Source organism: Nelumbo nucifera, chromosome 2 (assembly GCF_055504915.1).
Source record: "Nelumbo nucifera cultivar China Antique chromosome 2, China Antique-T2T, whole genome shotgun sequence".
NCBI lineage: Eukaryota > Viridiplantae > Streptophyta > Magnoliopsida > Proteales > Nelumbonaceae > Nelumbo > Nelumbo nucifera.
Window position 1 is genome coordinate 29,728,022 of NC_142650.1, and position 22,107 is coordinate 29,750,128.

At 34.0% G+C, this 22,107-nt stretch overlaps 1 protein-coding gene across 2 annotated transcripts; it reads right to left on the bottom strand.

Moving 5' to 3' along the window:
- Positions 1-1,530: 1,530 nt before the first annotated feature.
- LOC104588571 (hydroxyproline O-arabinosyltransferase 1-like) lies at positions 1,531-16,219 on the bottom strand. 2 transcript variants are annotated; one of them, XM_010246558.3, is made up of 8 exons: positions 15,626-16,211; positions 14,253-14,320; positions 13,929-14,130; positions 13,746-13,843; positions 13,590-13,659; positions 2,457-2,528; positions 2,227-2,340; positions 1,531-1,872 (listed from the first exon to the last, which is right to left on the bottom strand). In XM_010246558.3, exons 1-8 carry the CDS (start codon positions 16,028-16,030, stop codon positions 1,813-1,815), a joined length of 1,089 nt encoding a protein of 362 aa, XP_010244860.1. In that variant the 5' UTR covers positions 16,031-16,211; the 3' UTR covers positions 1,531-1,812. The 2 variants fall into 2 exon arrangements, with proteins under 2 accessions (XP_010244860.1, XP_010244861.1); XM_010246559.3 differs by lacking the exon at positions 2,457-2,528 and having other exon boundaries at positions 15,626-16,219.
- Positions 16,220-22,107: the final 5,888 nt, after the last annotated feature.

Here is a 22,107-nt window from a genome sequence, read left to right on the forward strand (position 1 = left end):
TAAACTCCAGAGACCCAGAAATACACTTAAATGAGGTGAGGAATGTCATCGACGTGAAACTATCTTTGTTAGTTTCTATTCATAGGACAATGCATGGCTGAGAAGGCTGTGACTTGTGAGAACGGCAGCTAAACTTCTTTTACTGGCTTCTCCCAAGCAGCTCAGTGAAAGCAGTTCAATCAAAGCTTCAACATTCCTAAACAGGCCTCTTAGTTTATCAAATGTTTTTTTATTAGGATTTATCAAATGCTATTCAGTTATTCACTATCTAATTTCTATCAGAATTTCCTTCTGATCAAAATCCAATACTAACAAAACAAATGTCATTTTACACTTGTGGTATCTGGCAATCAGGGTCTCTATGATCTTGGTCTCCGCTACCATTCCATATCACATCTCCAAGCATCACAATTGATCTTGGTCTCCATGATTTCTGGGATGTTTCATCGATCAAACCATTTTGAATCTCTTATTCATCTTCCTCCAATTTTCATATTAGAAATTGATGTTATTTCATTGGCACCGAGATGATGTGTGAAATGTGAGCATGTTGGTTGCCATCTCTACTCTTTTTGGAGGTCTAGGATCTTACCCTCTGAATAAAAGATCATTTCTCATCTTCAACTTCTATGAAGCCAAATTGCCTATAATACAAAGTTACAAACTAGAAGGCTAATTTCTCCCTTTCACCATCCTTCCTATGGTTCTACTAAATCTATTCCAGGCTTTCCAGCATCTTATAATTGATGAATCCTATCACAAAGGTTTATCTATTAGGTGCTATATTTGGGTGGTCAAGCTGCATTTATCCATTTTGGCTAATTCAACCCTAAATAAGTTACCTCCCTCTGGAACCTAGTCTGATTGAAAATTTTGACAAGTGTGCAATAAAAAAAAAATCCTTTCCTTGTCCCCTAACCCGTCATGAAAAAGAGAAAAGTGGGAAAAGAAAGAAGTCTTTTACCAGCAATCTCTTTATTTTCTGTTTTGAGGTCCTTTTCTCTGAAGTTTTGGCTCTCACATGAGTCAGGACTTTATCCGTTTGGGGCCCAGAAGCATTGTCGTACAGGATAACCCATTCCCTCTTCAGCATTGCCCAACCTGGTGCAAGTTGCAGCCCTAGCATTCCAGCCAAACAAGGAGTTAAGCAATAACGAATATATCAATTGCCTCCCTGTTACGCTAATAATAACTGTCACACCAGGTTCCCCAGATTTGAATCAATTGAATTAACATGACAGCATTCTGTATATCAGATAGCATTGAACCTCCCAGAGTTGCAGGAATTGTGTATTATACACACCCAAAAAAAGACGTGTGGGAATTGGAATAGACTATTCAAAGGACCCCAAGTTGTCTGCAAGGCCAAAAATAATGATTAGAAGGAATGGTCTAGATCACCTCATCATTTTTGTTTCTTGCGTGAGTATGTCTTGGCAGGATCATTTCTCCAATGATCCAAGACTCACACTGAAACCAAATTAGCAACCGTGCATTTAGCAAATGATATGATCACCAAAATCAAAAACATTTATGAAAAATACACAAGCATAGCTCTTTTCCCTTCTCATCTTCAAATACCGGATAGAAAAGTAACAAATCTGTCAAGAAGAGAAAAATACAAATATGATTGATGGTATCAGATGTCAGAATTTTCCATCCTTCTCGTGACCTGGATATAGGTAGTTGTTGAAGCACTGAAAAGACATGATAAAATTACAACTTACACATTACAACTCTGGAGCATATGGACTTCCACCATCCGCCAGGGCTGATCTATATCCTCCAGTAGTAGGTCAATAGTATTTTTACCTATATTCCCCAGTTAGGAATGTTTGCTGTTGCTTCATTCACCATTTTTACCAAGGTTACCTGCCACAGATTTTAATTTCTTAAAAAGATCAAGAGGAAGAAAATAGAAAGATGGTATGCATCATACCCAAGATCATGCTGCTCAAGACACTTCCAAGAAATTAGTTATATACGAAAACAAGATACTTTTTTGGGTAACCAAAGGACAGTTGATCGAAATGTAGCAATATGATAACTGCATAGTCTAAAATTATAGAGGGAAATATAAACTTCAAAAACAAGCTGAACAATTCAGGGATGCCAGATGGAATGGGGGAAAAACAAAGAAAGAAACTTCTCAATTTTATATTATTTTGTTTCGTCCACTCCAGATATATAGAAAAAACCAAAAATACGATTAAAAATGACACATACCACACTTTCTGGGACACCAGCTGGGGGCAATGGAAGATTCCTTGGAGGCCACGTTTGGTCATATGATCTTTTGTCAAACCTCCATTCTCCAAACTTTCCATACATTGGTTTACCCTGAAAACCACAAGATGGCATCATGAGATGTGATTGTATGAAAGCTTCTTTGTTCTGTAAATCTAAAAATGTATTAGGAGCCAGAAAACTAAAAGAATTTGGTGCTAATAATGTACCTTCATATCAAAATCACATCCATAAGTATAATGAATTATGAATTTGTTGCCCACTTCCTTGTCCCAAGGAGGCTTTTATACCACAAAAAATAAATAAATAAACAGAAACATGCTGGTCAATTGAAAAGTTGGAAACAAAAAGAAAGCAAGATAATAGCATACCATTCATAAAGGTGTACCTTATGTGCAATTAATGAGGCTATCAATCTTGATATTGCAACTTTGATGTCATCATGAACTCTAAAATATCCAGGGCACCTACTGCAGCTATCTATTCACAAATTATTTTCTAAAACTTCATAATTAGGGCATAAAACCAGCCATATCAGGAGCAGAACCAGATAGACCTCAATAAAGATCTGAATATGGTATCTACTTACCAGGTCGGGATCTAGAACCAACTCAGGTTTTGTCCAAAGACCCATATCTGGTCCTTCTCAACATGTAAATTGGATTTGGATTGAATTCTCAAGGGATTTCTACATGCCACTGATACAAATTGATTACAAAGTAAATTCTTATCCATGTGAAGATATTTATACTCGCACCATTTTGAATATGGTCCTTTAAGTCAGGAACAGATTTCAGCCTTGGCCCACTCCACTAGCCTATTCAGAAGCAAGCCTAAGGGACCATTTGATAACAGCTGAAGTGACTGATCTGAATGACTTTTGCTTTGTCTTGAAGTGAATAAGTTATTAAGTTATTAGCTCCTTAATAACTGAAACTGAAGTTGGGCTGATTGTTATACCCATGAATATGTTATCATACAACTATTATCCATTAAAAGACAAAGCAATGAACAAGGATTAAAGTATCGATATGATACTCCCAATACGGGGTATATCATATCCCCGTACCCAACTATCCATGGTCATCAATACAGGAGACACCATGACTGGGTATGTATCCCACAAGTCATGCATATCTGCATGATATGCCTCCATATTGGACTATATCGTTCTGTATCTATGGATATGGTCCAATATATATTGATACCAAAGTGTATCAATGCCTAGTTTGATGGATTTGTATATTGACCACTTTTGGATAGTTTTTGAACTTTAATAAAAATTGTAAACTATAACCATAAAAACTAAAATAGAGTCAAAATTATAACTGAAATAAATAATTTATGATTTATTTTTCTCCAAAAATTTAATAAAAAATGAAAACTATAAAAAACAATATAATTTATCTACCTTGAATGATTTCCATAGTTTTTATATGTTAAAAATTAAAACAATATTTATTATAATTTGAAAAATAGTGTTATTATTTATATAAAATACTAAATAAATAAATTTTCCCAAAAATTGTAATAAAAATTGAAAATTATAATTATAAAACTGGAATAGAGTGACAATTATTGTATGATGTGTACATGTTCTAGAGTCCCGGTATTGTTGATCATAATGTTTCTTTTTTATATAACCTATTAAAGTGTGCATTTCTCATGTGTTTATACCTCATTCGTATATATTTCAGCTCTAGATTTAATGTTATTAATGTACTAGTAAGTGTATACGTGCTTTCAGCAACATATCTTTTTTTTTCTCATTTACGTTGGTATCTTCCTTTCTTTTTCTTTTTCTTTTTTTTTTTGTAACTCTCATGAATCATGATACTAACACAAATGATAAAAAAGTGCTCGCGAATTTCTCACGCTTTATACGACGATGATGATAGTAATAATATGTTTCCAAAATTTTCAACAACTTTTATATTTCTATGTATAAAAATAATTATAATTTATCACACCTATTTTTATTCAATATGATGAATATATGATATTGGAGATGTGTCTAGATGATTTCTACAAAATTTATTCTTTTTTGTGTTTTCAACTTTTTTCAAAATTTATTATTTAATTATGGCACTAAGGAATAACATATTGACCTACCACCAAACATGAAAATAAGTTCCCTTTTGTGTTAATTTTGAAATTTGTATTTAATTACCATCATCAATAAAAACAATTCTTTTTTATCTCACTTTTTTTCTTTGATATGATTAATAAAATATTATCTTAATAAGATATTAGAGATGTGCCCAAATTTTTCTACATTTTTTTACTTTTTGTTTGATGTGATTTATATATATGACATTAGAGATGCCCCCAAATGTTTTCTAAAAAAGTTTGCATTTTTCGTAATTTTTGTGTTTTTTAATCTTTTTTATATTTTTTTATTATTTAATCATGATAGGGGTGTTCACGGGTTGGGTTGGGTCGGTTGTAGGTTTTTTGCTCAACCAAACCGACCTGGTCATTTTGATAAACAAATAACCCGAAACTGACCGGTTATAAGGGAAAACCAACCCAACATGAAGGATCGGTTTTTTGGTTTGGTCGGGTCAGTTTGGGGATGGTCAATTGGTCATCAAGGGTGATTTATTGATTTTCAATCTCTTTTACCTATTTTGTATATGGCTCTTATTGGATGATTTGGCTCATTGCATGTTTGAGTCAAACACCATCTTTTTCTAAGTCATATAGGCTACTGAGTAAGTAACCCCAAACCCAAAGATGGTTACCATTTTTGTGTAAGCCTCTTCAACTTCAAGACTATTACAAAAAAGTAATGAATGAAGGGGAGCCCGATTCTCTCCAACTTCAAGACTAATATAAAAAAAGTAATGACTAAAGTGGAGTCCAACTGTCTATAATTGTAAAAAGTATTGTGTAAAGTCTTAAAAGTGGAGAGTCCTATTGTTTCTATTCCAAAACCAAAAGTATTAGACTTTTATTAGCCATAGTCGGTTTGGTTTGGGTTGGTTCGGGTTGGTTTCGGTTTTTTTTTTTTGATAAATGTGTTGGGTTGTTTATATTTATAAACTGAGACCAACCAAAAGTTTCAAAAAAACTGACCAGATCGGGTTGGATTGGATCGGTTTGGTCGGTTTTATTGGTTTGGTTCTTCTTGTGAACACCCCTAAATCATGATATCAAGGGCTGACACATTTGACCCAAAAGGATAAATTGTTGACCCTCTACCAAATAGGAAAACAATTTAATATGATTAATATAAAATATTAGTGAGCTTCTGTAATTTTTTTTTTGTGTTTTTTACTTTTTTCAATTTTTATTATTTAATTCTGACATCAAGGGTTGACCCATTTAACCCAAAAGGTTGAACTATTAATTGACCGCCAAATAGGAAAACAATTTCATTTTTGGGCTGGTTTTAAATTTTCTATTTCATTTTTTTTATCAATATAAATTTTCTATTTCATTTTGAACATCAATAAAAACAATTATTGTTGAACACCAAAAAAATAATTATTGTTGAATACCAAAAAAACAATTATTGTTTATCATACATATTGTTCTCTAATATGATTAATATAAAATATTAGAGATGGCCCAATTTTTCTACAATTTTATTTCTTTTTGTAATTATTTTGCATTTATTTCAATTTTAAAAGTTTTATTATTTAACTATGACATCATGGGTATTGGGTTAACCCATTTGACTTGGATGGTTGAATTACTTATCCACTACTAGGGTGGAAAAATGGTGTCATTTTTTGGGTTGGTTTTAAACATGGGTTTTATATTGATAAAAGTCTTGGATATGGATCTAATTTACATGATTTATTTGAAGAAAAAATGACAATTTATTAGTGAAAAAAATAGCTTAAATATAGGATTGAGAGAGAATGGGAATTAATACCTTAAATATAAGACTTAATGAGAGGGAATTGAATGAGGCAAAAAGAAGTAGTTCAAATTACAGTTTTTGCCCTCACAATTAGAAAGGGACCAAATTGAAAGTTAAGGCCCAAGGGCATTGTAGTCAAGAATAGGATTCAATGAAAGATGATGGGAATTAATACCTTAAATATGAGACTTAATGAGGGGGAATTAAATAAGTTGAAAAGTAGTAGCTCAAATTACATTTTCTACCCTCACAATTAGTCAAACAAAAGTTTCACTCTCATTCGTATTTTTAGTAGTAGTATAGATTTATATGATTTGAATGTATTTTCCTAACATATCCAAGTGTTTCCATATTTTTTGTTTGTACCCATGTGTTTCCAAAGTGTATCCCTATCCAAGTTGTTTGATATAATATCCAATACGGATACTTTGATCCCTGGCAATGGGTACTCAGTTTAGCCATTTAAGCTGTTATTAGATGGTCCCAAAGGAAATAAAGACCGTCAAAGACTGCCAAAAGCTGTTAATTGATTGATTGCAATCAGGCAAGTTGGGAGCCTGGATTTATACACAACCCATAAGGGAAATCCTCAATATAACAAGGGAGGTTGGTGCTTGCTTCAAATGGACAAGAAGATCAGCTAATGGTTTAGCTGATACGTTGGCTAAGCAAGGGACTGTGAGGGAGAGTATGTTCTGGGCAGTCTTGTAATAAAGATTAGTTGGGGCTCAACACCCTATTTTAGGGGTTGACAGTTGTATTTTAATTTTGTATTAATGAAGTTACTGTTTCCAGTAAAATAAAGATTGTTGAAAATTGTAGAGAAGATGGGCCGAATGGCCCATAGACTGTCATTTTATGTTATGTTATGTTTCTCTCTGTTGTGGGCCTTATTCTGGGCCCATACTCTGTAATATTCTGTTTTTTGTATTTTCCTGCTCACTCAAGGGCTTCTCTGTAATTTGTCAAAGATTAACTTATTAATAAGATGTTTAGAGTGTTAGAGGGAGGTTATGTTCGAACCTCTTACTCTCTAACACTCATTGCCGCCAGCTCTCTCTTCTCTTCCTCTCTTGTTTGTTCATTTTCTGGTTTGCATCTAATCTCAAACAGTTCCATACATCAAGTGGGCTGTTTTTCAACTTGGTATCAGAGCGGGTCATTGCTTGGCGTGTCCCTTATGTGGTTCTAGTTCAGCCAACTACATGAGGAGGTTCTAGGGCTGAAAGTTTACAGTCATCCGCCTGGTTCTTGGAGGTCATTGGAGGGTGCCCAAGTTTCTATACACTTGGAGAAGGGTTCGGTGACCAGGAAGAATCAGAGAGCAAGTTGTTTGGCCTGATTTGAAATCAGAGAAAAGGACTTTCGAAATTATCTCAGAGAACAAGTGTTCGGCCTGGTTTATAGTTGAAACCAGAGACTCTCTTGCTGTAAGTCTTTTCTCAGTTCTTTGCTGAGTTATTCTTTTGTTATCTGGGAGGACTGTTAAAGCATTCAAAACACCTCCATTCGGCCCACTGTTGCTGGACTGATTTCTGGGTTATTCTGGAAGTGTGGTTCGGCTGTTATTGGGCTTCCAAACTGCTAAAAAAACTGATCTAAATTAAGTGGTACAAGCCTCTACTTAGTTCAGCTGCTTCTTGGACTTAGACAAAGTGTTCTTGAAGTGATTTCTGCTTGTTAACAGTGAAGTGTTGACTGTTGCATACATAGTGTTTGTAAAAAGTCCTCTTAGGTACTGTGGACTGTTTTCTTTGTTCTCCTTGGGAAATTATTGTTGGGAACCAAGAATACATATTGTTTGGAGGCCTACTGATTGTTCCTTGAAGGCTGAATCAGGGTTTCTCCTCTTTGAAAGTGCTGCCACCGAACTTGGTTCTCACGGCTGTCAGTTCTGAACTGAGTTTGTGAGTTGTTGTGTTTGCTCTGTTTCAACTCAATCTGAGTTCTTTGAAATCAGATTACTTTTAAAGGCCTGCTGAAACCCTAATTGAAGTTGTTACATAATGGACTTCTCAGAAATTGAGAACAAGAGCACTGCTGAATATGGACATAATTTGGGAACTACAACTGATTCCTTGTTGGCTGTAACTACAGTTAAATTGGATGGAACCAATTATTTGGCCTGGTCACAATCCGTAAAAATTCATATTTGCAGTAGAGGAAAGTGGGGGTTTATTTCTAGGAGCAAGAAAGCTCCCCCAGAGGAGGATCCCTCTTATGAGAAATGGGTGCAGGAGAATTACACAGTGATTGGGTGGCTTGTGAACTCAATGCAGCCACAGATTAGCCAACATTACTTGTGGATGAACTCGGCTAAAGAAATCTGGGATAGTGTTGCAGAAACTTACTCCCAGAAGTTGAATGTTGCCAGAGCTTACAAACTGAGAAGTGATGTGAAGATTCTAAGACAGGGGGAGAAGTCACTTGCAGCATACTTCTCAGCCCTAAAATCTATATGGCAAGAGATTGATTTGATAGAGGCCGTGACATGGGATACCTCTAAGGATGCTGAAACATATAGGAAATTGGTTGAAAAGAATAGGGTCTTTGAGTTCTTGACAAGGCTCAATTCTGAATATGACATTACAAAGCAAAACATCTTGTCCAAGGAAGATGTTTCATTATCTCAAGCATATGCTTTGGTCAGCAGTGAAGAAAGTAGGAGGAAAGTGCAGGTTCAAGGGGTCAGTATCAATGATCATTTTGCAAATATGGGAATCAAACCCAAAGGGGTTACAGGAGCTCTCAGTGGCACAGGAAAGAAGGAGGTGGTGTGTGAATATTGCAAAAAGCCGAAACACACTAAGAACAAGTGCTGGAAATTGCATCCCAGTCTTGTTCCTATCCGATTCTAGAAGAAGAATGACAATAGAAAGACAAGAAGTGCACATACTGCCACAAGTACAGATACAGAGTTTGAGTCTGCAAGTGCACAATTGGCAGCCATGAAAGCTGAATATGAGAAGTTTGGAAGGATGATCAGCCAGCTTGAAGGTGTAACTTCATCATCCAACCCTTCTGGAAGTCCAGGCACCACTGCATTTGCTCACTCAGGTATAAGGGCTTCTGCTAACCATGCATCTACCTCAGGTAATCCCAAGACCCCTTGGATCATTGACTCAGGTGCTTCTGATCACATGACCAACCTTTCCACTTTGTTTGTGTCATATGATTTGCTTCCTGGTCGTGACAAAATCACCTTAGCTGATGGTTCTCTTGCCCCCATTTCTGGCAAGGGAACTGTCAAGCCTACAGACTCTTTACTTTTATCTTCCACTCTTCATGTACCTAAGTTAAATACCAACTTGTTATCTGTAAGTAGCTTGACCAAGTCATTGGATTGTTGTGTAACCTTTTTCCCTTCTCACTGTGTGTTTCAGGACCTGAAGTTTCGGAAGGTGATTGGGAGTGGCCATGAAGCGAATGGAATATACTTGCTTGACACCCCTGGCCAATGCTTTGATCATCCCAAGAATGTTGCTTTTGGTTCTACTTCTTCAGAGTCTGTCAGTCAAATTATGTTGAGTCATTGTCAGTTGGGTCATTTACCTTTTTCTGCTTTAAGTCATTTGTTTCCCAAACTGTTTAAGGGAGTCAGTGTGTCTAGTCTCAATTGTGAGTCATGTCAGTTGTCAAAGCATTGTAGAAAAAATTACCCTGTGAGCAATAAAAGATCCTCTTTTCTTTTTCATATTGTACACTCTGATGTGTGGGGGCCTTACCACTTACCCTCTATGGGGGGCTACAAATACTTTATCCTGTTTATTGATGACTTTTCTAGATTCACTTGGATATACTTAATGAAATCCCGAGACGAAGTCCCGAGACTTGTGAGGCAATTTCATGAGCTTGTTTTAACTCAATTTGGTACCAGAATTAAGGTTTTCAGATCTGACAATGCAAAAGAGTATTTTGAGAAGAGCTTATCCTTGTATCTCTCTGACATGGGGGTTATTCACCAAAGCTCCTGTGTTAGAACCCCTGAACAAAATGGAGTTGCTGAGAGGAAAAATAGACATATTGTTGAAGTTGCAAGGAGCCCTTTATTTGCCTCACATGTTCCCACAAGATTTTGGGGTGATGCTGTACTTACTGCTACCTATCTCATAAACCGTATGCCATCTAGGGTTTTAGGGTTTAAATCCCCCTTCAGTCTTCTTCATCCAGATAAGGATCTCTTCCCAATTCCTCTTCGTGTGTTTGGTTGTACCTGTTATGTTCACATTCCAAGTGTGCAGAGACACAAGTTTGAACCAAAAGCCCACAAATGCATCTTCCTTGGTTACTCCCCCACACAAAAGGGTTATTGTTGTTTTGATCCAAAGACTGGCACCAAACATGTCTCTATGGATGTTACCTTTGATGAACTTTCTCCTTTTTATGGTTCATCTCAGGAAGGACATTGTCAACAGGGGGAGAGTCTGTCACAAGTTTTTGCTCTTCCCCTTCCTGTCCCAGTTCAGTCTCTTGACAAATCTGTATCCTCACAAAATGAATCAAAGGAGGATCAGCCACTTCATTCTTCTTGTCCTAGTGCTCCTATTTCTTTACCTCCTCGTCCTACCCATAATCCCAAAGTGTATCAAAGGCAGAGATCCAGGAATGAGCAAGTGGTTTCCCTTACAACAGATGAGGCTCATACCCTCCCAATCACAGATGAGATAACAGGTATTGCTTCAGCTCCCTTGGAATCCTCCTTTCCAGATCTTGATGTCCCCATTGCTGTTAGGAAAGGAAAGCGGAAGTGTACTGCACACTGCATTTCCAAACACCTTTCTTACGACCTACTTTCCCCTTCATATTGTGCCTACCTCTCTTTAGTTGCTTCTAACCCCATTCCTAGGTCTGTATCAGAAGCTCTTGGGATTCCAGAATGGAGAGATGCCATGCAGGCTGAAATGGATGCTCTACATGAAAATGGTACTTGGGAGGTGGTGGATTTGCCTGAAGGGAAGGATCCAGTTGGATGCAAGTGGGTTTTTACCATTAAATACAGGGCAAATGGGACTATTGAGAGGTACAAGGCCAGACTTGTTGCAAAGGGCTACACACAGACATATGGGATTGACTATCTGGAGACTTTTGCCCCTGTTGCTAAGATGACATCTGTGAGGGTTCTTTTATCTCTGGCAACTCACTTTGATTGGCCTCTCTATCAGTTAGATGTAAAGAATGCATTTTTGAATGGTGACTTACATGAGGAGGTCTACATGTGTCTTCCTCCAGGAATGTATGGGAAAGATATGCAAGGAAAGGTATGTAAACTGAAAAAATCTCTTTATGGCCTCAAACAATCTCCTAGAGCCTGGTTTGAGAGATTTAGAGCTGCACTTGTTAAATTCGGCTATGTTCAGACACAGTCAGATCATACTCTTTTTGTGAAGAAAAGTGGGTCTCTAGCAGTGTATCTCATTGTGTATGTTGATGACATTATAGTGACTGGTGATGATGCCTCAGGCATTCTGGGCCTTAAGTCTTTCCTCCGTACAGAATTTGAGATTAAGGATCTGGGGGAGTTGAGATATTTCCTTGGCATAGAAGTTGCCAGATCCAGGGATGGGATTCTAATTTCCCAGAGGAAATATGTCCTTGATTTGTTGTCTGAAACTGGCAAATTGGGTGCAAGACCAGCTGCAACTCCTATTGATATGAGTCACAAACTTTCAGCTTCGGATGGAACTTTGTTGGAAGACAAATGGGTCTTTCAGAGACTTCTTGGGAAGCTTTTGTACCTGTGCATGACTAGGCCAGATATTGCGTATGCTGTCAGTTGCATTAGCCAGTTCATGCATGCTCCTAGAGATACCCATATGGCAGCAGCAGAACGGATTTTGTGCTATCTGAAAGGCTCTCCAGGAAAAGGAATTCTATTTGCCAAACATGGTCATCTGAAACTTGAAGCCTATACTGATGCTGATTGGGCTGGAAATATTGATGATAGAAGATCTACTTCAGGGTATTGCAGTATGGTGGCTGGTAATGTTGTCTCTTGGAGGAGTAAGAAACAAACAGTTGTGGCTCGATCCTCTGCAGAAGCAGAATATAGAGCCATGGCACATGGAGTCTCGGAATTGTTGTGGCTAAGGTCCGTAATGGAAGAACTTGGGGTAGATCATGACAAACCCATGATGTTGTACTGTGATAATCAGGCTGCCATCAACATTGCTCACAACCCGGTACAACATGATAGAACCAAACATATTGAGGTTGATAGACACTTTATTCGTGAAAGAGTCTCCTTCAGTGAAGTGTGTCTTCCATTCATTACTTCTGAAGGACAATTGGCAGATTTTCTCACCAAGGGCATTTCCAAGGCAAGGCTTCAACATGACACTGGCAAGCTGGGCATGATTAACATCTATGCTCAGCTTGAGGGGGAGTGTAGAGAAGATGGGCCGAATGGCCCATAGACTGTCATTTTATGTTATGTTATGTTTCTCTCTGTTGTGGGCCTTATTCTGGGCCCATACTCTGTAATATTCTGTTTTTTGTATTTTCCTGCTCACTCAAGGGCTTCTCTGTAATTTGTCAAAGATTAACTTATTAATAAGATGTTTAGAGTGTTAGAGGGAGGTTATGTTCGAACCTCTTACTCTCTAACACTCATTGCCGCCAGCTCTCTCTTCTCTTCCTCTCTTGTTTGTTCATTTTCTGGTTTGCATCTAATCTCAAACAGTTCCATACATCAAGTGGGCTGTTTTTCAACTAAAATGCAAGGAAAAAATTAGTGTTTCATAGATTCGTTGCTTTACAGAATCATCATCATCATAACATGAATGCATAGTTTTCAAGACACCAAGACGAGGTTAGGCGACAGGGGGGCGCCTAGTCGCCTAGGCAATGGAGTTTTTTATGTAGAAAACATAGATCCTAGGGTAGTTCCCTAGGTACCATAACCATATTTTCTTAATAATTATTCATAATTTTCATAAGTATAGAGTTCATGTTAAAGTATAGAAAATCAACATATTAATGAGAAGAAGAAAAAGAAGGAAAAGAACATTCAAAAAATATAAGGGCTGAACCCTTATTTTTGTTATAGGAAAAGAAGAAAAAAGTAGTAGTAAAAAATGTGTTGATTAGACAAAATTATAAGTTCTTCCTTATTGGTTCAGGTTTTAAAGTCTTTGAGGGTTCAATACAGCATTTAGCAGTGTTTGTATTGATTAAACCCAAACAAATAAGAAAATAATAAAAAGAAATTAGTATATAAACACACAAAATGAATATTTTAGTTTAATAGTGCCTATTTTATAATTATAATGTCAAAAAATAAAGAATAAAAAAGTATTTTATAATACATAGTACAAAATTGCTTGGTGATTACGCGAGGCAAGCCTCAAACAGCGCCTTGTTGCCTAGGCGTCGCCTTGACAACTATGCATGAATGGTGTTCCTTTATTTTGCTCTAAATTATAAGAACAATGGGAGAATAATGGAAGAATCAGAGGGGAAAAACTTATAATACCTGAATCATGAAGTCCTTGTACAAGATGTTACCAACATCATGCAGAGCTGATGCAACAGCATAAGCATACCTTCATGTTCATGATAAAATATGAGGACATAAATCAATTAAAGTGAAATAGCACAATGTTGGGTTTGATTCCTACAAAATCCTTACATCTCAAGCACCCATCCAAATGCTTTATCTGCTTCAGGATCTTTCTTCATTGCCAAAGAAACATTCATCCACATGGGAGCAATCTTCCTAAGAGATGCCTAATACCATATGATACAATGATGAATGAAAACTTAAAAGAACATAACTTCTCTTGTAAATGAGACACATAGAAGAATTACATACCTTATCAATAATGACTGGAGAATTTCCTATGGGGTCAATGTTTGTGATTGGCCCCTTGTTCACAGGGAAGAACCTACGGAGAATTGTTTCAAACTTTTTGGGCTCAATATAGAAGAAAGGAAATGCAGCTCCAAGCCCATCCCTTGACAGGTTTGGTATTGGCTTGACTATAATATGGTCTGGTTCTGCCATTAGTATATAACTGCAGAAGAATGAATAGATATATCCAGAATTTTGATAAGTCACCGATTCACCATTTAACAGAAAACAGAAAATGGTCTGGTACATGTCTTTCACTAAAAGTGGGGAATTAATGTTTCATACTCTTCTTTTATGTCTGCCTCCTGAAGCCACTGTACAAATGCCCAAGGTCTATTCAGAACAATATAACCCTGACATTATAGCAACAACAACAATGATAAGGACAACAAATGACAGCAATAGTAGTATAAATAAGAGCATAATATAAAATGAAAATAATTTAGCATTAGTAATGATACCAAGAAATGTAATGAATAGCAAAATGAAGACAACCCAAAATAGTAGACTTCTGTTTTAAGTAGAGTATAGAAATAATAGAACCCTTCAAGCCTGACCTTATTATATACGACATCACTTTAAGGTATCGTTTGTAATAGAACCCCAAAATAGTAGACTTCTGTTTTAAGTAGAGTATAGAAATAATAGAACCCCTCAAGCCTGACCTTATTATATACGATATCACTTTTAAGGTATACAAGTTCCAGTCTATAGAAATATGTCACATTAATTGTAGTGCTCTGCTCTTTAAGCAAACAAATAGAATGTAAAATTTCTTTCCTCTGAGTTATCCAGTTAACAATATGGTTGAAGTAATATTAAAGCAATAGAGAGTTAACTGAAAGAAATTTTATCATTTCTTGAGGGTCCTGAGGCTTACAATTTTACACTGGAACCATGGCTCTAGCATAACTGGTCATGGGTTATGTATAGAAGTTAACATGTATGCTAGAGTCATGGATTATATACATACATACACACAGGTTCTACTCCTTGCTTTCGAATTGTGATAAGCAGTGGTATGAGCAAAGCTTTTCTTCTTCTTTACATTTTCCATATTATTACTTGGTTAATTATTTGTGGTTAGATAACTCCAATCAGTTAGTCTTCTGTTCTGGTTGATAAGGAGGTAACACAAGTCCTTAAGGCTCCTACTTTATATCCTAAAGAAGTACTGATTAAAATGAGATAGGCATCAAAGTCCTAATCCTAATTTAGAATAACAAATACAATAACAGAAGGGAGGTGGAGGATAAGAGACAAGATATAACTAACCAGAACACCCAATACAACTTAACAACTGCTTCAAAAAAAAAATAAAAACGTAAGTCTAAACAAATGGAAAAGGCATTACCACAAAAAAAGTACAAGAACTCCAAACGCCTTTAAAACAAGAATGAAATGGAGCAAGAAGTACTTCAAATTTCCAAGAACATATCCATAATTCGCCACAAAAAAAAAGAAAAAAAAAACATACAAAGCCGAGGACCTAAATCCTGAGTAATTCCTAAGTTCTTCTACAAAGCCATATCTACAGAGAGAGAACACTTCAAAGCTACAGAATATACCCAAAATTCAGTAATCAACAGAGAAGACCAATGAATTCATAAGGAAAAAACCGCGCCTTAAGATTGAAAAGAAAACCCCAATGAAAGTACCTGATCCATTCCAGCTGGGAGGGGCTGAGCAACAAAAGTGGGAATCTCATCCATGAACCTATCAGGCTTTCCAGAATGTAAAATCCTCGTAAACCCGCCCATTTCGGAATTGGGTCCATCCTTGAACTTCTTGAACCAGTAATACATAACCCTACATTGCCATGTGTTGTACACTGAATCCGAAGCCGTGACTGCCGTGTGAAACAGCCTCTTCTTGTAATTGGCTTTCAATCGATCGACCGGCATCTTGATGATGGGGTCCACCGAGAAGAGACGAAGTGACGACGACTTTCCAGGGCCAGGGAAGTCTTGCTTGAGAGGAGCATTTGCAGATATGATCACGTTGTATGTGATCAGAGCTACTGAGAAGATTATGAGCAAAGTGAATAAATTCTCACAAACCATCTCTCTCTCTCTCTCTCTCTCTCTCTCTCTTCCTTCGACTTACAGCAGAGAGAGGAAAATGGTTAAAGTTAAATATAGATAAACATTACAGAGAAGAGAAAGTCTTCTTCCTCCTCTCTCTTCTTCTTCAGTTTCCAATTGGTCTCTTCTCCTCCTTGTCAGACGGCAATCAATAAGAGAATCTTACACCTTAGGCGTATCATAGCAAGAATGTCGAGAAGAGGACAAGTGTGAGCCGATGTACAGTCAATTGTTTTTTAGTGCGATACTGAACTGAACAGTGTGTTGGTCTTATTCTTAAATCTGTTTGGCTGAGAATCGTAAAATATGAAAACCTCCCTGAAGTTTTTGACAATCATAAAACCTTTCCATAAAGGTTTTACTTTAATAAAACCTTTCCCTATAGTTTCACAAAAATGTGCAAGTACCCCCCTTCTATCTTTATCCTACCTATGAGACTTCAAACTTACAAAATTAGCCTTACAACTTATTAGGGCATCTTTTAATATAATTCAAAATGTCAAATATGACCCTCTAGACTTCATTAGATTTGACTTTTTCATAGAGTAAAATTACTTTATTCTTTTTAATTTTACTTGGGGAATTATTTTAATTAAAAGTGAAAAGTTATTTTGAGGGTATTTTAATAAATTTCCATACGAATTGATAGATATGAGGATAAAATGGGTATTTTTAAAAAATTAATGCATTTAACCAATGTTTTTCGTCCAAGACAATAATAAAAGGGTGGTAACTGCATGTTTTTTTAATAAAAGGGTATTTTAATAAATCCCATGCAATGCACGGGATTTATTAAGCAAAAGCTAAATAATAGAAAAGAGTCATTTACTAAAATACCTCTTATAATTTCATGGATTTACTAAAATATACCCTATAGTTAGCATTTTACTTAAACACCACTTATAATTTGCAATGGATTTAATCAATCTTCCATTAGATGATAGTGGAAAATGACAATGTTGAGCTTAATGTCAATTTAAATACATTTAATAAAAAGAAAATAAAAATAAAAGTACCTTGTTTCCCTTAATAAGACACAAACAACCACTTTATTGGCTATATTTGGTCAATTTTATTTTCTATACAAAAAAAAGTATTAAGGGTATTTTTGAAATATAAAATCATGGGCCTAATGGCGAAACAAACACTCCTTAATAAAAGGTTATTAAGTAAATAAGTTATAAAATATATGGGATGTTTTAGTAAAATGAAAACTATAAGGTTGGTTTAAGTAAATATGTAAAACTATAAGGTGTGTAGGAATGGTAACGGGGTGGGTTCGGGGTGGGGATCATATTCCCCGTCCCCGACCCTGATTCAAAAATTAACCCCCATCCCCGATCCTCGACGGGGATGGGTTCCCCGTGGGGACCCGAATCCCCAAAATGTTTTCAAATAATAGTTTTTAAAAAATTATTTGAAATAAATAAAAAATTTAAATTATAAATAATGTTTTAAATATATTTTGATATATATATATATAATATAATATAATAGTATATTTAATATAAATAATATTTAATATATATATATAATTAGGGTCGGGGCAAGGCGGAGATCTCAATCTCCATCCCTGACCCCGACCAGGGATTCCTATTAATCCCTATCCCCACCCTCGCCCCGCCAAGACTATCCCCATCCCTGGCCCCATTAGGTCGGGGAAGTTAGGTCACCGTCGGGGGTGGGAAAAATTGCCAACCCTAAAAGTGTGTTCTAATAAATGCCCCTAATAGAAACACATAAGAGTATACAATTGTTTTATATATTTCAACTTTTTCAGTAATTGATAATTATTCATATTTTATAAACTACTTTTAAAAAAATTATAATACAAAAATAACAATAATTAATTTCAGTTAGTTTTATTCATCAAACTGATGAAACCAACCAACCCGATTAACTTAACCCGAGTTGGCTGGTTTTCTAGTATTTTAGGTTGGCTTTGGTTCAAAAATTTCTCAATTCGACCAAGTTGGATTAGTTTCACTTTGGCCATTTAAAAACCAACCAAAATCGAACAACCTAACCATATATATATATATATATATATGTATATATATATATATATATTAATATTTTATATTTTAAATATAATTTTTAATATGGAAAAGTGGAAAACTTCTCATATTTCTTAGTTTAAAATGTTTTATATCATAAATCTAATTTTTAAATTTATTTTTTAATAATTGCATTGTAATTTGTAAAATTAAATTTAATTTTTAAGTTTAAATATTTTGAACCAATTTGACCAAACCAAAAAATCGACCCAAACCGATTCAACTTGAGTGGGTCGGCTTTCACAAAAGGCTAGTCAGTTTTAGCTGACCGACTCCCTAACCTGACCAAGTCAAATTTGTTGGACAAATAGCCTATGACCGAACCAAACCAACTCATGAACACTCATAATTTCAACTAAATTAATAGTCTCATCTCTAATAAATAACAATAGTTTAATCTCCAATAATTATTGAAAATTTATAAAGAAAACACACAATTATTGAAAATTTATAAAGAAAACACACAAATATTGAAAATATATTGATAATAAAAAAATACAATGATAATAGAAATTACAAAAATACAATAAGTAGTAAAAATGTATTAACTTAGTCAATAAATAGTATAATTTCAAATAATAGTTTAATATCTAATAAATATTAATCAATAACTTATAACAAAAATACAATAAATACAATAAGTATAATAAATTAAATTTAAAAATTTCAACAATAGTAATTTAATCTCCAATAATTATTGAAAGTTTTTTGTTAAATAATAAAACAAAATAAACTTATACATAATTATTGAAAATACATTTATCACAAAAAAACAATAAATAATTACTAAAATACAATAAATATTAATTTTAGTATATACAATTATATAATAAATATAGATTAAGATTTTAAAATTATTATTAATAAATATTAATTTTTTTGAAAGTTATTTTCTCGAATTATTACTTGATATAAGTGAAATTAATTATTTACAATATTATGTAAAAAAATTTAAATTATTATTAATTTCAATATTTTGTTATAATTAATTTTCTACTTTTTAGAGGTTTTTTTAATCTATTACATAATTTCTTTATTTTAACTATTTAAAATCTAGTTATGTCAAATATTTTGTTATTTAAAACACTTAGTTTTTTAACTACTTAAATAATATGTAAAATATTTAATTTTTTAATTATTAATTATTTATTGAATTTAACTATCCATAAAATCATAATTTATACTTTTATTACATAATTTCATTATTAATTTTGTAATATATTAAATTATTATTAATTTCAATATTATGTTATAATAATTTTTCTACTTTGAAGAATTTTTTTTAAATTTATTACATAATTTTGTTATTTTAACTATTTATAATCTAGTTATGATAAATACTTAGTTATTTAGATATTTAAATAATTTTTAAAATATTTTAAATTTTTTGTTATTTGAATTTTATATTTTAAATCTATTACATATTATTAAATATTTGAAAAACATTTAATTTGATAATCCAGAAAAACAAAATTTAAATTGTTAGTACATAATTTCGTGATATATTTTGTAAAAATATAAATTGATATTTTGTGTTTTTAATAAATATTTTAAAGTTATTATATAATTTTATTAGAATATTTAAATAATTCTTAAATTTTTTAATCCAAACTTTCTTTAGATAGATATAACTAAAAAGTTGGGGTGAGGATAAATAGGAATTAGTGATAATTTAGAAGAGAAACTCTCTACTAAATTAGAGATAATTTTGGAGATAAAAAAAATTAGAGATAATTTAGAAGATAAATAGGAATTGGAGATAATGGATTTTCCATTTCTCCTTAACTATGGAGAGGAGATAATGTTCAATGTATTGAATCCAATTGGTTATAGTTAGATCCAAATTTGAACCGTTTATATTCGACTTTGAATGGGATGTTATCTATGGAATTCTGGATTTGAATCGAATTCATATCACAATTAGGCATTAAATAGTATAAGTAAATTAAACAAAAAATATCAAAATATTATAGGGAAAAATCTATGATGTAGGAAATACATACTAAAAATGGGTTTGATATTGTATTTCTTTTTTGTTCATGATATTGTATTTCTAGAATAAAATAAATTGAGAATTATTAGTTTAAAATTTTAACTTAATGACAAATTAGTAAAAACACAACATTCAAATCATTGGATATAATATAAATTTTAAATATATATGAGCATATGTATTTAAATCAAATTGAAACAGATTGTATCAAATCAAATTGGGTAGAAATTATAAACAAATCAAATTTGAATCATCCTCAATGGGAGATAGGATTGTCTGAACTCAATAGTTGGTCAGCAAGTTGTGGAACTAATCATAATCCTCCACATCAATCATAAAATATATGGGGCCCCACAACCATTCAACCTCTCATTGTGGGTCCCATGTATTTTAATCACTAGCGTGAGGCATTATCATTGGTTCCACAACCCACCACATAGCTAACACATTCACCTAATTTGAATTCCCTTAATGGGATCAAATTAGGACAATTAGATAAATTGGTATTGTATAGAGAATTATTTGAGATCTTCCCTCATGTGGCAAATTGGAGTTGGCTTTCGTTTAGGAAACTGAACAAGATGATATGACTGACTGTAACAAGATCAATTGGAATTTTGGATACTAATCATAATGGTATCTTTCTCTCTTTACATTATAGAAATTTGAGGATTTTCATTGTCATTTGCAGTGCTTGCCTGTAACTATTGATGTTGGGACAAACAATGAGGAGTTATTAAAGGATGGATTCTATATTCAGATCAAACAAAAGAGGGCAAAGATGGTGTCAGAATTATGGAGAAAAAGTCCCCATACAAGTATCACCATTACACATTCTAGTGGATTGACAAATCAAGTAATTTTGATCTTCCAAAGCTTGACTAGAAGTTTCTTAATGAATGAATTTCTTAACCGTAGTTTGATGATTTTGCAAACCACATTGTCTTTGAGCTGCTTGCAAAATATAGAGCATCCCATCTTGTCTTCAGTGATGACATTCAGGTAACTTGACAAATGATCCTCTCATCAGGAATAGGATATTACGTCTTAAGGAAACAAATTTCTGATTTTCTTTTTTTCTATTGTAGGGGCAGCTTCTGATTTTTCTGCTTTGTTCTTTGTTGTTTTCATATTTTTGGTAGGAGGTGCGTAGTGAGGTCTTACAAAACTCACATTTTTAGAGAGATCAACAGGGATCATTGAGTTTTTGCCCCATCGATGAAATTTCAAAAATTGATAATACCTTGTTTCATATAAGATGATAGATTTGATTAATCATGATCATCTATTTATCAAACAAGGAAAGTTTCCAGATAGTAATAATTAAGGTTACCTTGTATGTAATCTCTATAATCCAAGTGTTGGGACTGATATTTTGACCAGTGACCACATGGTATGGTAATCTTTTGAAAGTTTCCAGTGAAGCATATGGGTCTATAGACCTTTTAAGTCCTCTTCCTCCCAAATGAAACAAAATCCTCTATAGATTTTTCAAAGAAAGAAATAAGAATTGGGAAGTTGGTTCTTAGTTGTAAGAAATTAAGAATCTATAGTTTCTTTATCAAATCTCATTTCTTCCTTCTCTTTTTATTTATTTGTTTGATTATCTCTTTCCTTTAAAAAAAGCAAGAACTACACTAAATTTTCTTTATTTTTCTATTATTGTAGGTTCAGACTAGGTTACCAATCTTTTCCCTTTTTAGCTCCTTAATAATTTATTTTCCTTTATGATTGAGCATGTTTGATTTGGTTTTTATTGAAGATAGAAGATGATTAGTTAGGACAACCGAAAGTTTGATTCTTTGTCATGGCGTTTAATCACAAATCATTAGTCATGGTGTTGAGAGACAAAATTGTCCATTGAAGAGCAATGTCTTCTATACAAGGTGATTCAAATAGCTTACCTCAAGTGGAAGATATTAACTTGTTTTTGTAAAGAATGAGTTTTTCTTCTTATTTTGTAACTTTACAACTTAATGTTTATCTCTTCAAATTCGTATGGGCAT